Raw genomic sequence first — 15,403 nt, forward strand, 5'->3', positions numbered from 1 at the left:
AGAGCATCCAGCAGGACCACAGGGACCCGCAGCCCGCCCACCAGACTGTTCGGTTTTTGTAGGATTTTGTGTTCGGCTCGTTTTCGCGGGTCTCTGCTGGAGCAGCAGCTGGGTGTTCATTTCTCGGAGTTTCCTGCGAAGTTCGGCCTGAGCTGGACTCCATTGTGAGCATCGGGGCTGGTAGCTCAGTGTGCATTTTCTGCAGTTTTTACAAGAAATGAAGGCTTTCTGGAGCTTTTTCAGTTTAAGAGTGAAGTCTCACTGACCTTTGACCCCATATCAGCCTGTTTGTGTCAGCATCAACCAGACTAGGGAGAAACTTTTTTTCTGATTTTAATTCTTTCTGTTGGTTCGTTCTTATTATTGTTATTGTTGTTGTTGTTTGTGCTTTATGAAGGTTTAGCAGTGACTCGTTTTTCTGCAACGTGTTCAAAGAACATAAAATCATTTCAACGTCACCATAAAAATCCATCTCGCAGGTTCAGGCGCTGCCTGCTGTTTTTCTCTTTTAGTAACTGCTCACCTGGAGCTGTGCCTGTCTTTGGGTGTGATTTTTCTTACCTTTGAGACTCACCTGTGTTTATGTCTAGAAAGTAGAACCAGTGAGAATGTGGGTTGGGGGGACAAGTAAAATTGCTACCTGGTCGCATATAAACATGGACACCTGTTTGAGATAAACACCAGGATGACATCGCCTCTCACAGGTGTGTCAGTCTGGTGAGAGATAAAGCCTCACCTTTGAAACGGTGACGCAGGTGTTTGCACGAAAACATCACTTCAATCCGAACCAACGTAACTTTAGAAGAAAGTGGGCGGGGCCCCACGCTGCCAATATCACTGCACTACCCTCACACTGCCCACCCCCCACCCTCTCCTCCTCTCATCAGCTTATACCCAACAGTGTGACCCCCCCCTCCCACTTCCTGGTGGTTCCATGACGACCTTTCCAGAGTACATCGCTCAGAATGAGGAGCGCGACGGCGTCCGTTTCAGCTGGAACGTGTGGCCGTCAAGCCGGCTGGAGGCGACCCGGATGGTGGTGCCGGTGGCGGCTCTGTTCACTCCGCTGAAGGAGAGGACCGACCTGCCCCCGATCCAGTACGAGCCGGTTCTCTGTAGTCGCGCCACCTGCCGCGCTGTACTCAACCCACTCTGGTACGCATCACAGCCTCCAACACTCACCTGTCCGCCCACCCTTTACCTGTGTGCCCCGCACTCATCTGTCTGTGTGTTTGTAACTTTCAGCCAGGTGGACTACAGAGCCAAGCTGTGGGCCTGTAACTTCTGCTACCAGAGGAACCAGGTGAGTGCCGCAAGCCCCGCCTACCTGTCAGGTGTTCCGGGTGTCACGGGTGGAGTCTGACCTTGTCTCTGTCTCAGTTTCCTCCGTCCTACGCCGGGATCTCTGAGGTGAACCAGCCTGCCGAGCTGCTGCCTCTGTTCTCCACCATCGAGTATGTGGTTCAGGTGAGTCCTGAGGACAGGTGAGACAGGTAACGACCGTGCCGTCAGGTGTGTGAGCCGCTGTGCTCTTTGTCCCCAGAGGGGCCCTCAGATGCCGCTGGTGTTCCTGTATGTGGTGGACACCTGCATGGAGGACGAGGACCTGCAGGCGCTGAAGGAGTCTCTGCAGATGTCGCTGTCTCTGCTCCCGCCCACCGCGCTCGTCGGACTCATCACCTTCGGACGCATGGTTCAGGTGCACGAGCTCGGCTGCGAGGGTATCTCCAAGAGCTACGTCTTTAGGGGGACCAAGGATCTGAACGCCAAACAGCTGCAGGTACGTCACCTGCATGTCCCTCTGGGGTGGGGCTGGGGGCTTCCCGAGCGTCAGAACTCAGGTGAGTTAACAACACCTGTGCTTCCTGTAGGAGATGCTGGGTCTCACCAAACCTTCGGCCGCTCAGGGACGAGGGCCGCAGGCGGCGCCACAGCAGTCATTCAACAGGTGAGCCTCCTGTGAGCCTGAGTGGGTGTGGTTTAAGTAAAGGTGCTGTCACAGCAGCGGCATTCCTCACTGTGAATTTTCCTGCAGGTTTCTGCAGCCGGTGCAGAAGATTGACATGAACCTCACCGACCTGCTGGGGGAGCTGCAGCGCGACCCCTGGCCTGTGACGCAGGGCAAGAGACCGCTGCGCTCACTGGGCGTTGCCATGTCCATCGCCGTGGGGCTTCTGGAGGTGAGGGGGCGGGGCTTTAGGCAGACAGAACATGGCGTGGATGTCTCAAAGACTTTGATCATCGGTTTTGTTTGTGTTCTTTTACCCACAGTGCACCTTTCCCAATACTGGCGCACGCATCATGACCTTCATAGGCGGCCCGGCGACGCAGGGGCCCGGCATGGTGGTGGGAGACGAGCTGAAGACGCCGATCAGGTCCTGGCACGACATCGAGAAGGACAACGCCAAGTTCATGAAGAAGGCCACCAAAGTGAGTGCACGCCATTTACAGACCATGTGACCCGTTTTTTTTACCTGATTATTTTCATCATTACTTTATCGTTCTTTAAGACTTTTAATGGTTGTTGTGAGCTTTGCTCTCGTTGTTCTGATCGCTGGCTCACAGCACTACGAGTCTCTGGCCAATCGAGCGTCCAGCAACGGTCACATCATCGACATCTACGCCTGTGCCCTAGATCAGACCGGCCTGCTGGAGATGAAGTGCTGCACCAACTACACCGGGTACACACACACACACACTCACTCCTGAACCCTGTCAAAGGCTGGTGGGCTGTGTAGTGCCCTCTGTGGTCGTATTCGTGCGTGACGTGTGTCTCTGTGTCGCAGCGGTTACATGGTGATGGCCGACTCCTTCAACACGTCTCTGTTCAAGCAGACCTTCCAGAGGGTTTTCACCAAAGATGTCCAGGGATCCTTTAAGATGGCCTTCGCCGCCACGCTGGAGATCAAGGTATGAAGGAAAAGCACAGAAGAACAGGGAGGCGCCGCCCCCAGCACATCTCTATCACAGGTTAATGACCCCTGCTGTGTTTTTCCCATGCAGACGTCCAGAGAGATCAAAGTGTCCGGTGCCATTGGCCCCTGCGTGTCTCTGAACGCTAAAGGACCCTGCGTCTCCGAGAACGTACGTGAAGCTAAGACAGCGCCATTAACGATGCCCCCTGCAGGCAGAGACAAAGGGGGTGTCCAAATTCATGGGCTGCATCCTCCTGAGGCCGCATTTGTAGACCGATTACGTTACAGTGACGCGATGAAGGCTGTCCAAATTCGTAGACTCCTCCGAATGCAGCCGACAAATGCGTCCTCCTTTTCCCCGAATTTGAAGGATGGGTCGGGTGTGTCCTTCGTGGCCTACCATATCCCAGAATTCATAGCACGGCCCAGCCAAACTCCAGTTTTCAACAATGGCGGCCGCTACTAAGTTTTTAATATTACTCTTACTAATCTTTCTGGGTCACAAAATAAACTTTTAACATATGGTAAATGGCCTGCATTTGTATAGCACTTTTCTAGTCCATAGGACCCCAAAGCGCTTTACACTACATTCAGTCATCCACCCATTCACACACACATTCACACACTGGCGATAGCAAGCTACATTGTAGCCACAGCTGCCCTGGGGCGCACTGACAGAGGCGAGGCTGCCGGACACAGGCGCCACCGGGCCCTCTGACCACCACCAGTTATATATTTTCAGGCGAGAAAGTAGCTGTGTAAACATCAAATATCTGTTCGGTTTATCAAGACATCACATATTTGCAAAAGTGCTCAGACGTTTTCGGAGACGTCTGTTACCCACCAGCTTGATAGCTAGCCGGGAGCTCGAGGGTCACTAGAGCCGCCAAGAACGGCACAACACATAATTTTCAGATCACTGCGGTCTTTTGCTACTCGGGTTAAACGTAATGTATAAGTCACTTAGACAACCTAAAAATGTTATTCTTTGGCTTTTTTCAGTGTTTTGTTTGTTCGTGAGTAAATCGGTTTGGCTGAGATTAAAGTTATTAGATTAGATTAGATAAAATAAAACTTTATTAATCCCCCGGGTGGGTTCCTCCTTGGTTTTCACACAGCTGAATAAACATCAAACAGAAAACTGATTAAACAGAAGTGTGAGACAGTCGAGAATTTACAATAGTGTCCTGTTATATTTTAGTTCAATTCAATTCAATTTTATTTATATAGCACCAAATCACAACAACAGTCGCCTCAAGGCACTTTATATTGTACAGTAGATCCTACAATAATAGGAACAGGAAGAAAACCCAGCAATCATATGACCCCCTATGAGCAAGCACTTTGGCGACAGTGGGAAGGAAAAACTCCCTTTTAACAGGAAGAAACCGGCAGAACCAGGCTCAGGAAGGGGCGGGGCCATCTGCTGTGACCGGTTGGGGTGAGAGAAGGAAGACAGGATAAAGACATACTGTGGAAGAGAGACAGAGGTTAATAACAGATATGATTCAATGCAGAGAGATAGCAAGGAGCAGACGGCTGAGTTTATTAAACTCCACCGAGACAGCGGTGATGCTAATCTGAAGGCTAGACCGTCCAATTTCACAGCCGTTTACTTCCGGCCTACCCGACCTTCTGAGGACCCGGCCTTCGCGTTCTACATGGGCCGGGTCCTCAGGAGGATGCAGCCCATGAATTTGGACACGACCATAAAGTACACTAACACCGCCCCGTGCAGGCAGAGACAGGAAGTACGCTAACACTGCCCCGTGCAGGCAGAGACAGGAAGTACACTAACACCGCCCCGTGCAGGCAGAGACAGGAAGTACACTAACACTGCCCCCTGCAGGCAGAGACAGGAAGTACACTAACACTGCCCCCTGCAGGCAGAGACAGGAAGTACACTAACACTCCCCCGTGCAGGCAGAGACAGGAAGTACACTAACACTGCCCCCTGCAGGCAGAGAGAGGTAGTACACTAACACTCCCCTGTGCAGGCAGAGACAGGAAGTACACTAACACTCCCCCGTGCAGGCAGAGACAGGAAGTACGCTAACACTGCCCCCTGCAGGCAGAGACAGGAAGTACACCAACACTGCCCCCTGCAGGCAGAGACAGGAAGTACACAACACCGCCGCCTCAGAATCTTACTGCTCATATAAATGCTGATTGTGTGTTTTTGTCAGGTACAGGTGAACCCTCAGGTGGGTGTAATTCCTGTGTCCGGCCTGCAGGGGCAGAATTGCTTAGACTGTGACTGTTTGTGTTCCAGGAGATCGGCACGGGAGGAACCTGTCAGTGGAAGGTCTGCGGACTGGATCCGAGTACCACGCTGGCGCTTTACTTTGAGGTCGTCAACCAGGTATAAACACCTGACCTCTGACCTTTGATTCTGTCACTGTCACCATGAAGCTACTGAATTATTGATATCCACCAATTAAAAGAAAGTTCAGTGATCTGCAGTGATGTCATGGTACAGGATGATGTCATAGATCCTGCTGTTGAGAAAATAAGAGCTCAAGCTGACAAAATAAAAGCCCCACTGATGTTTTGATAGTAAAATGTTGGTGTTTAAAACAACAATTAGACCAGTGATCATCTGTTTGTAGTTAATTTTTTTAGTTTTTATTTATTCGCTCTAATTATTTTAAAAGTAATATCATTTTATTTTTGCTGTTTAGCGGGACAGCTTTCAAAATGAAAACGGCAAAAAACTAAAGCAGCCAAACTGACAGTCTTTCTAAGAGGATGCTCAGTCATAATAAGCAGGAAATGAGTTTGAATTTGAAGTGCACACATCAGGGCGGAGATGCTGACTTCCAGGCTCCGCCGAGTTTGTCCATCATCCTCGATCCTGCTGGGCTGCACAAGCCGCTCGTCACTCCCAGAGTCTCCGGCTGTTTCTCAGCTCTGTTCACGTGCAGCACGGCGTCCAGCTCAGAGTTTATACGCTCAGTGTAACTGAGCCCATGGAACAGTTTGACCTTCGTCCTCCGTCTACTCTGTGCTGATGTGGTCACGTCAGCATAAACACACCTCTGCTGAAATGGAGCTGAAAGAGCTCGGACTGTTTGTGACTCTGAGTGGATCAGGAAATGTTTCGTGTTCTGAGACTGCGGGAGATCATCAGCTGAACATCAGTGTGCGGTCTTCGAACACAACGTCACGTCAGAACTCGTCCACGCTGAAGAAGAAGATGAGAAGTATGGCCTACATTTCCCAGAGTGCACAGGTCCAGTGATGGTGATGGGAGGGTCATGGTCTTGTTAGTGTTTTGGGAGAAGATGGAGGATGTGTTGCGGTCATACTTGTTGTTGTTGTTGTGCTAGGGCGATTGGTCGCAGGTAGATGGAGGGCGGAGCTCTGGGAGTGGGACTCCAGGAACATCCCGGCACAAGGAACGAACCTGCGGAAACTTCGGCACACCGCCGCCCTGTACCTGCTGGAGTCACAGAGAGACAGACAGGAAGTGACGTTCCTGTTCACTATGACATCATGAGCGCGTCATAGTGACGTTTCATTACTGCTTCAAAACTGATCGGAGCCTTCGATAAAGAAAGTCTGACTCACGTCTGCGTCATGCAGGTGATCCACGGGTTGAGCGCGGCGCTGGTCAGAACCAGCCAGGAGGAGAGGGCGGCGGTCACGGACGGACTCTGCTGACCGCTCAGCGTCTCGTACAGACACACAGAGATGTAGGGCAGCCAGCAGACCAGCAAACACACTGCCAGGAGACAGGAAACAGAGTCACATGACTTCATCAGCAGCCCCTCTATGAGTGAGCTGGTGTTTGGAGACTAGTTATCTGTGGACTAGTTAAAGAGGCGTAGGGACTAGAGAACGGCCTTGAAGTTGCAGATCTGTCTACCAATCTGAAGGTGGGCGGTTCAATCCCTGGCCGCCCCAGGCTGGAGACACTCTCTGCATGAACAGGTGGACGTGGCGTGTAGAGTGGATGAGTGCTGTGTTAGAGCCAGTAGCCATTCACTCGTAGCGCTCTCATTGACCTTATGGCGAAAACATTAACCTGGTTTATCGGTCACTCAGACCGTCTGCAGCCGGCTGTGGTGACCTTTGACCCTGTCTGTGTTTATGACCTCAGTGTTTGTCCCTATAATGAGAGTAATGGCAGTGAGTCACAAAGATAAACATGGACGCTGATCCTCAAAGACGGCCGCTGTGACGTCGAGGTTTTAGTTTAGAGGGTAAACGGCTGCGGCCCCGTGGTCACATGGTCCTGCTGTTTGGTTTGAGATTATGAGGACATTGGATCTGCCCGGCTTTACGAACGGGGAAATGTTTTCTGTCGAAGGAACAAAATAATTTCATGCATCAGACTGTTTCCCGTTAGGCAGGATGTTCAGTCCCAGTGGAGAAATACTGGAACTCCATATGAAATCACTGGTAATTACTGGGACTGTTGCACCAATTAAAGAATCTAGAGGACAAGTTTCAGACTACTTACTGAAGTTTAAGAGACTGCAGAGATTTTTAGACTAGCTGTAGATTTTGAGCGTTTAACAGGAGTTGGAGATTAGTTAGTAACATCTGTGTACTGAAGTTTGTTTACTAGCCTGAGCATTACTTTCACACAGCTGTAAGTTTGTAGCTGATTTGAGGAGTTGTGGAGATGTTTGTGGGCTAGTTACAGAGGTTGGAAACTAGTCGTCGGACCTCTGTGTGGGGGAAACTTGGAGTAAAACTCAGAGGACGAAGTTTTCACAAAGAACGTGAGTCGGTGAAGTGGAGGTGTAACCCATGTCCCTGCAACGTCAAGGAACAGCTTGAGCTCACCTGAGGTGGTGACCATGACGATGGAGCTCCTCAGGTAGTTGTTGGCAGGAACGTAGAAACAGTGCAGCTCGTTGCACATGAAGGTTCCCCTCCTGGCCTGCTTCCTGGCCACGTACACGATGTATCCGTACAGCGAGCACATGGTGAGGATCGGCGCTACGATGCCCGCCCCCATCCACAGCAGCACGAAGTACCTGTTCTCCGGGGTGAAGCTCGGGCAGCAGAGGAACCGTGACTCGCTGTAGGCGTAGCTGCCGAAACCCAGCAGTGGCATGGTGGCGTTGGCCAGGCAGAACAGCCAGACTGCGATCAGCACCGCCCGGCTCCGCCCCGCCGTCCAGATACTGTGGAAGCTGAGTGCAAAGCAGATCTCCGTGAACTTGTAGATGGTAGCCCAGGCAAGCGAGTGCAGGGAGGCGGTCTGCAGTAGGAGGAAGATGAAGCCGCCGCCCTGACAGACGTCGGCCTCACTGGAGTGTCTGACAGGCTGGGAGAGGCTGTTGTACGCACTGAAGGGGATGGCGGAGAGTCCGAGAGCGAGGTCGCTAAGGCTAAAGCTCAGGGTGAGGCCCAGCGTGTCGGACCGCAGCTCCTTGTTCAGCAGGAGCACCAGTAGGAGGAGGAGGTTCCCACAGGTGGATGCCACGCTCGTCAGCAGCATGAGAGCGGCGTACAGCGTGCTCAAAATGTCCGCCATCTTCACATGGACTCGCAGGACAGGAACGTGCACCGTGCCGAAGTGATCCAATCACCTGCAGGCTCTCTGATCAGCTGATCGATCAGCTGTTGGTTTCTTCTGAAACGAGGAGCAGAGGACAAGCAGCTTCAGCAGGCTGTCGCAGCTGCTGAGAGCCCGCCGTCACCACCTGGGATTACCTGAGGCTCTGTGAGTCACACCTGAGCTGCAGTTGAAAACAGAGAGAGCGCCTTTCAAGGACGTTTCCACCAATCAAAAACAAGAGCCAAGACCAGAAGAAGAGTCCACCTGAACCTGCAGCTGACCGGACCAATCGGGAGGAAGAACCATGCCGTCACCTTCATCGATTGATTATCAGCGCGGTCTGTGGTCTTCAGAGGTTAAAGGTCACACTGATGTTGGCTGGAGTTGATCAGTCGGTGTGTGTGACTCTGATCGCAGTCCAACGAGTCTGATCGGCTCAGTCTGAGCGGGGGAGGGTGGACCGCAGGGGGCGTGTTCTCCTGGGGGTGTGTTGCCATGGCGCACCTGTTTGACACCTGCTGTGACGATGATGAGCACACACACACACACACACACACACACACACACACACACACACACACCTGCTGGCTGTAAAGTAAACAAGATGAACATCCAATATCCTGTGTGTGTGTGTGTGTGTGTGTGTGTGTGTGTGTGTGTGTGTGTGTGTGTGTGTCAGTCACGCAGCTTGACTCAGGTAATAACAGGTGTGCAGGTGTGTAATCACCCTCACCACCTGCTGAACCTCAGACCGCTGAGGAGCTCAGGCCGGGGTTGGGTGTGAAGCAGCCAATCATAGCTCAGCTTTGTTAAAGAAAGTGACCTCTGAGTCACGTCTGGAGGCAGAAAACGAGCGTCAAACACAGAAACACACCTGAGCAGGTGCTACGGAAATAAACAGTCCAAGGGGTCGTGACCCTGACAGCGAGGTCTCAGGGGCGGGATAAATGCTGGAGGCGGGGTTAACGTTCTATGATGTTGATACCTGATTAACCTGACCTCTGACCTCTAACTTGCCTGTTTGCGGTCACTTCCTGCAGCACAACGCGCCGATCCCTCAGGGCGGCCGCGGGGCGATCCAGTTTGTCACGCAGTACCAGCACTCGTCAGGCCAGCGACGCATCCGGGTCACCACCACCGCCAGGAAGTACGAACACACCTGCCTCTACCCCATCACTACACACACACACACACCTGAATTAATCCCGGTCCCTTCTCTTCCCCTCAGCTGGGCCGATGCTCAGACGCAGATTCAAAGCATCGCGGCGTCCTTTGACCAGGAGGCGGCGGCCATCCTCATGGCGAGGTTGGCAGTGTACCGGGCAGAGACGGAGGAGGGGCCGGACGTGCTCAGGTGGTTAGACAGACAGCTGATCAGACTGGTAGGAGAACACACCTGCAGAGTGAGCGCCACGATTGATCCGAACAGGAAGCAATTGATACCTGTGTTTGTGTTCAGTGTCAGAAGTTTGGCGATTACCACAAAGACGACCCGAACTCCTTCCGGTTCTCCGAGACCTTCTCCCTGTATCCCCAGGTGACCCGACTCCCGTAACGCTCTGCGCAGACACACCTGTGACACGCACCGGGACACAGGGCTGACGTGTGTTTGTGTGTTTTAGTTCATGTTCCACCTGCGGCGTTCGCCGTTCCTGCAGGTGTTCAACAACAGTCCTGACGAGAGCTCGTATTACCGACACCACTTCAACCGGCAGGACCTGACGCAGGCGCTCATCATGATCCAGCCGGTGCTCTACGCCTACTCCTTCAACGGCCCGCCTGAGGTACCTGTACACCTGTGTGCACACAGTGCAGAGTAAGCAGCTGGATGTGCAGGTGTTTCATGTTTCAGAATCTGAAGCTCTCATTGGGAAACAAACTGTGAGTTATTGATCACTGATCGATTAACTGATCAGACTGTGTGTGTGTTTCTAGCCCGTCCTGTTGGACAGCAGCAGCATCCTGCCCGACCGAATCCTTCTGATGGACACGTTCTTCCAGATCCTCATCTACCACGGAGAGGTACACCCGACACCACCAATCACACCCCAGCACCGCGTGACATCACAGCTGTCTAAGCCAATCAGGGTCCAGTAATTTAATTAGGATAGAGCCACAATTATCATTCAGATGGTTTCTTTAAACGTGATCCAGCTGTTTCCATCACAGATGTGACGCTGAGCTGAGTTCCCACCTGATTTCAGTCCAACTCTCAAACCTGAACGTGCTTCAATCAGCTGTTTGCAGTTTTACCTGCTGAGCTCGTTCATATCCTCTCGTTAACTCAACAATTCACCTCACATGAGCTCAAAACACACAAATCTTTAAAGAACCATGATAATGAGCTGACCCGTGCAGGTGTACAGTTGTGTCTCACTGCGTCTCTCTGTTAGACTGTGGCTCAGTGGAGGAAGGCCGGCTATCAGGACATGCCCGAGTACGAGAACTTCAAACACCTGCTTCAGGCTCCAGTGGACGACGCCCAGGAGCTGTTGCACACGCGCTTCCCCATGCCGAGATACATCGACACGGAGCACGGCGGCAGCCAGGTGAGGGCGCAGGCACACACCTGAGAAACACATCGGCTTTATTTACATCACCTCAGATCACGAGGCGTGACATCAGCACAGCGGCAATGTGACATCATCAACAATTTCCCGGTGCAAACTCTCGTTTTTGCACCTGTGCCCACACCTATACACACCTGTAGACATGATCAGCAGGTGAAAGGTTTTCTTCTTCTGCTGTTTTCAGGCTCGCTTCCTGCTCTCCAAAGTGAACCCCTCCCAGACCCACAACAACATGTACACCTGGGGGCAGGTAAGACTTTAACCTGTAATCTTTAACCTTTAAATGTGGACCAATCAGACGCTGTGTTTACACAAGTCCGCCCCCCCCCCACCGCAGGAGTCCGGTGCTCCGATCCTGACAGACGACGTCAGCCTGCAGGTGTTCATGGACCACCTGAAGAAGCTCGCTGTCTCCAGCGCCGCCTGAGTGTGCCATCGGCTCACCTGTCCTCATCTGTTTGCTTTTTATTTGTTTTCTTGCTGCCTGTGTTTCCATGGCAACAGTTCACAAGCACCATCAACCAATCAGCAGCAGGTTTAGAGTTGTAACCTCACAGTGTAGAGATGCTATTGTTAATTGGCCTTTTTAAAAAAAATTAAGTTGCATTTGATTGGTTGATCCTCTCAGACAGCGGCAGTGATAGCTTTCAAAATAAAAGCCACTGTGTAGTTTTAGTCTGTGAAGCTTTTATTGTGAAACAACAGCAGGAAGTGGTGGCCGTCGGGAGTTTTTCCCCCCTAAAAGGTTTCAAATTGATTTTAAAATTTTAACATGTGATTTTTTTAAAATTTAGGAACAGGAAACAGGAAGTGAGGTGTTTTGTTTTTTTTTAGAAAGCATGTGATGTCACTGAGCGCGCGAAGCTGTCTGCTTGTGTTTGAACACTAACCGAGAACGAGCGCAGAGGTTCACCTTGCCACTGTTCTCGTCTTTCTAATAAAATCTGCAGAATTTTACAGAGTTTGTCTTCTTCTGAAACGTGAAGCTCTGATGTCATCAGAGACGCAGCACCTATGCATGTGTGACTGAGCCCAGTGTTTTATAAAGCACTGTCTGACACCCTGCAGACGGTCTGTTTGTAACTGTAATCGGCTGTAGACAAGATGATCACAGGACTGAGGTCGCCTCCACCTCTGCTCAGACACCATCAGTCATCCCAGCAAATAGCACCACCCCATATTTAAAAATCCACTTTAGGGTCACACTTTTCCTTTAAAGTGTGAAAAGGAAAAGAAACCTAACAGACCCTCGAGGAGCTTCTGCTGTCAGTCGAACAGAGTCCGACTTTTACCCTGAATTAACCTGAGTGACCCACCTCACCATCTGAGCATTCCCACTCACACAGGTAAAAACAATAAGCCAAGCTGTGGGGTCCTCAACATGTGCCACACCCACAGAAACAGACACCTCTGCTAAAACGCTGCAGGTGAGCAGGTGGAGTGGAGCTCAGCACTGTCTCAATTCAGGGGCTGCGTCCTCCTAAGGACCCGGCCTTCACAGTCTACGTGGGCCGGGTCTTCCAAAGACCGAGAAGGCCGGAAGTGAGAGGCTGTGAGATGGGACGGTCTAGCCTTCAGATTTGAGCCACCAGTGGAGTTTAATAAACTCGGCCGTCTGCTCCTTGCTATCTAAAATATAACAGGACACTGGAGTAAACTCTCAGGCATCTCACACTTCTGTTTAATCAGTTTTCTGTTTGATGTTTATTCAGCTGTGTGAAAAAAAAAATTGGCTGGACCGCGCTATGAATTCTGGGATAAGGTGGGCCACGAAGGACACACCCGACCCATCCTTCAAATTCTGGAAAAAGGAGGATGCATTTGGCTGTATTAGGAGGAGTCCACAGCCTTCGTCATGTTGTCGTTGTTATCGGCAACGACAACAAATGCGGCCTCCGGAGGATGCAGCCTTGGAATTGGGACACAGCCACTGTCTGGGTCTGAGCTTCCTTTACTCAGGAGAGGAGACACAGCAGCATCCTTCTTGAAAGGAGGGGAGAGGTAAGTATAGTAAATTTGTGGTCCTCCTACCTAAACGTGGGACACACATACATACACAGAGGTCTGCTGCTGTGTTTCATAACTGAATCTGACTTCAGATCAGCGGAAAGATGAACAAATGTTTAAAATAAAATCTAAATAAAAAGTTTTTTTATTATTTGTGAAAATGAAACTTAAACTTTGATAATTGTTTACTACCGTTTTTATTCCAAAGTATCCGAGTACTCTTAATCAGGAGGCAGAGGATGAAACTACCTGAACTATGAATCCCACCAGCAGGTGGCGGTCATGCGCAGTGAGTAGACACACAATCCACGTGTCAGTCCAAACGAAACGGCATGAGACTGGAATCACATTTATCCAGTGATGGGATACGTTTGACGTTTAGCGTGTTTGGGGTGTGTAGTTAGTGTGTAGTGTTGTGGATAGTTTTGTGTTGTGTGTCAGAACAATGAGGCGACTGTTGTCTCCAGGTAGAAACAGGAGTGATACACCTGCTGCTGTCAGACCTGCAGGTATCAGGCTGTGATGTTCTCCTTTGGAGTGGCACAAATAATTTGTCTTATTAAATGCAGAACAGCTGATTGTTCTGTAAACAGTTTCAAGTGGTTATAAAAAAAGGGTAAAAGGTAAATTGCTGCAAATAACTTTGTTTGCAAAACTTGTGCATATGATTTTAAAACTGACAAATATTTGCATTTAAAGTTATGAAATATGATTCAACGAACTCTCAGATTTTATGTTTTTTGTCTGATTCTAGATCAATGTTGTTAATACAGTTTGTCAAAATGAAAACATGACTGTAAATTCAGACATGTGAGGTTGTGCTGAAAAGGATGAGACCAAACACGGCAAATAAACAGTTTTTAAAGGTGAAATGTGGAGGAAACATCAAAGTGGTTAAAATGGCCAATTATACCCTGGACCTCAGAGGGTTAAACGTTTATTTTAAGTAACACAATAGTTACTTTTCAAGTAATTAATTACTTTTAGAATCTTGTAACTCAGTTACTAACTCAGTTACTTTTTTGAAGAAGTAACTAGTAACTATAATTAATTATTTAAGTAACTTGCCCAACACTGCATTTATCCATCGACTGGAAGACTTTATTAAAGAGAGCCGAGTTTACACACAGCAGAACCCAGCAGGCTTCCTTTCACACTCCACCTGATGGAGGTGAGCACCTGGAACATATGGAGCGCCAGGACTGCCATAATGAATTAATTAAATACACCATTAAATAATTAATTAAATGTGGCAATAATTAATTAAAATTGGAATTAATTAATTAAATAAATAGTTATGATACATGTAATTAATTAATTATTGACACATTTAATTAATTATTGACACATTTAATTAATTATTTAATGATATATTTATTTATTTCATTTTGGCAGTCCTGACGCCTGGCTCTCATCATGAAATAATTTTATCTGTCAGCCTCACCCATCAAACTCAGGGGGCGGGGTTAACGCTGATCGAGTCAAAACCATTGCTTTGGCCTGGTGGCCATTGTTTCTAGCACACAACAACCGGCATGTGGAAGCTAACAGAACTGAACTTTGAAAAACCCTGTTTGTGTGTCACCAAATACCGTTTTAATATTTTTTTAGCCGAGAATGTAGTGGTTTAATCTTCATGTGTCGGTTTGTCAAGATACAGCCTCTTTGCAAAAGTGCTTCGATGATTTCGGAGATGTCTGCCCAGTCTCACGGCAAAGCGTGGGATAGACCCGTTCGCCTCGCAAGCAATCCCACCGACAAAGCGCAGGCCCCGGTACACAGCTGTAGTAACCCCCGCTGACTTCTTTTACTGAGGTTATATTTATCAGTGTTTTATTTCCTGAAGTTCTTATGTGTCCTACGTGTTTCAGTCGCCAATTCTGAATTATAACTAACATTAAAAACATGTTTAAGGAGGAGAGAGAGAGCAAATAAATCTGTTTAACATCTGATCTTTGGGTTTTTGTTCAGTAATCAGCGTGACCTGTGTATAAACACATAAAAGAGATAACGTTGGTGTTTCCGTCATGTAGTAACTGCTGGCTTTAACTGTACAAAGGTTGTTCGACACTATGAAACACATACAGACTTCATGATGTTCGGCTAATATTTTTATTGTGAATATTAATCATGCTGACCTCGCTCTGTACACCACGCAGCGAGGTCAGCATATCCACGATATCCTCAGCTCCATGAGTTAACACAAAGTTTCCCAGCTGACTATCTAACTGCCAACTATTCCAGAGACGTGAAAATATACAGCATAAAGAAAAGTGTAAGAGACTCAGCAGCAGATTAGAATAACAGTTATACATTTAATGAATCACCAAATGAATCCAAGAAATTAGCAAACCTGTTCCGACAATTTGAGTTTGTATTCCCTCAGCTGCAGACTC

The 15,403-nt window shown here is 49.3% G+C and overlaps 2 protein-coding genes across 3 annotated transcripts in view; one reads left to right on the forward strand and one right to left on the reverse strand.

Moving 5' to 3' along the window:
- Positions 1-11,957, forward strand: part of sec23a (Sec23 homolog A, coat complex II component) — a 12,697-nt gene extending 740 nt beyond the window's left edge. Inside the window, exons 2-20 of one of the 2 annotated variants that reach the window (XM_085441955.1) lie at positions 888-1,155; positions 1,246-1,303; positions 1,381-1,467; positions 1,544-1,780; positions 1,872-1,948; positions 2,036-2,180; positions 2,272-2,430; positions 2,566-2,681; positions 2,787-2,910; positions 3,004-3,084; positions 5,188-5,277; positions 9,471-9,577; positions 9,659-9,812; positions 9,890-9,967; positions 10,053-10,214; positions 10,366-10,452; positions 10,824-10,979; positions 11,185-11,250; positions 11,338-11,957. In XM_085441955.1, the coding sequence (XP_085298081.1) occupies positions 935-1,155; positions 1,246-1,303; positions 1,381-1,467; positions 1,544-1,780; positions 1,872-1,948; positions 2,036-2,180; positions 2,272-2,430; positions 2,566-2,681; positions 2,787-2,910; positions 3,004-3,084; positions 5,188-5,277; positions 9,471-9,577; positions 9,659-9,812; positions 9,890-9,967; positions 10,053-10,214; positions 10,366-10,452; positions 10,824-10,979; positions 11,185-11,250; positions 11,338-11,427 (2,295 nt within the window). In that variant the 5' untranslated portion in view covers positions 888-934 and the 3' untranslated portion in view covers positions 11,428-11,957. The remainder of the gene's footprint in view (positions 1-887; positions 1,156-1,245; positions 1,304-1,380; positions 1,468-1,543; positions 1,781-1,871; positions 1,949-2,035; positions 2,181-2,271; positions 2,431-2,565; positions 2,682-2,786; positions 2,911-3,003; positions 3,085-5,187; positions 5,278-9,470; positions 9,578-9,658; positions 9,813-9,889; positions 9,968-10,052; positions 10,215-10,365; positions 10,453-10,823; positions 10,980-11,184; positions 11,251-11,337) is intronic. The other variant, XM_085441956.1, reaches the window with a different exon arrangement.
- On the reverse strand, positions 5,279-8,569 carry LOC146685691 (histamine H2 receptor). The gene is made up of 3 exons (XM_085441960.1): positions 7,710-8,569; positions 6,486-6,639; positions 5,279-6,357 (listed from the first exon to the last, which is right to left on the reverse strand). Exons 1-3 carry the CDS (start codon positions 8,404-8,406, stop codon positions 6,171-6,173), a joined length of 1,038 nt encoding a protein of 345 aa, XP_085298086.1. The 5' UTR covers positions 8,407-8,569; the 3' UTR covers positions 5,279-6,170.
- Positions 11,958-15,403: the final 3,446 nt, after the last annotated feature.

This window comes from Copadichromis virginalis, linkage group LG19, assembly GCF_057382275.1.
Source record: "Copadichromis virginalis isolate Kocher_CV1m ecotype Utaka linkage group LG19, C_Virginalis_male_GT1.1, whole genome shotgun sequence".
NCBI lineage: Eukaryota > Metazoa > Chordata > Actinopteri > Cichliformes > Cichlidae > Copadichromis > Copadichromis virginalis.

Excerpts from the sequence above, each read along its gene's own strand:
- LOC146685691 (XM_085441960.1), bottom strand. The coding sequence starts at position 8,406 with ATGGCGGACATTTTGAGCACGCTGTACGCCGCTCTCATGCTGCTGACG. Across the intron at positions 6,640-7,709 it reads CGTCATGGTCACCACCTCAG|TGTGTTTGCTGGTCTGCTGG; the intron begins GTGAGCTCAAGC and ends GTCTCCTGGCAG. Across the intron at positions 6,358-6,485 it reads ATCACCTGCATGACGCAGAC|CAGGTACAGGGCGGCGGTGT; the intron begins GTGAGTCAGACT and ends CTGTGACTCCAG.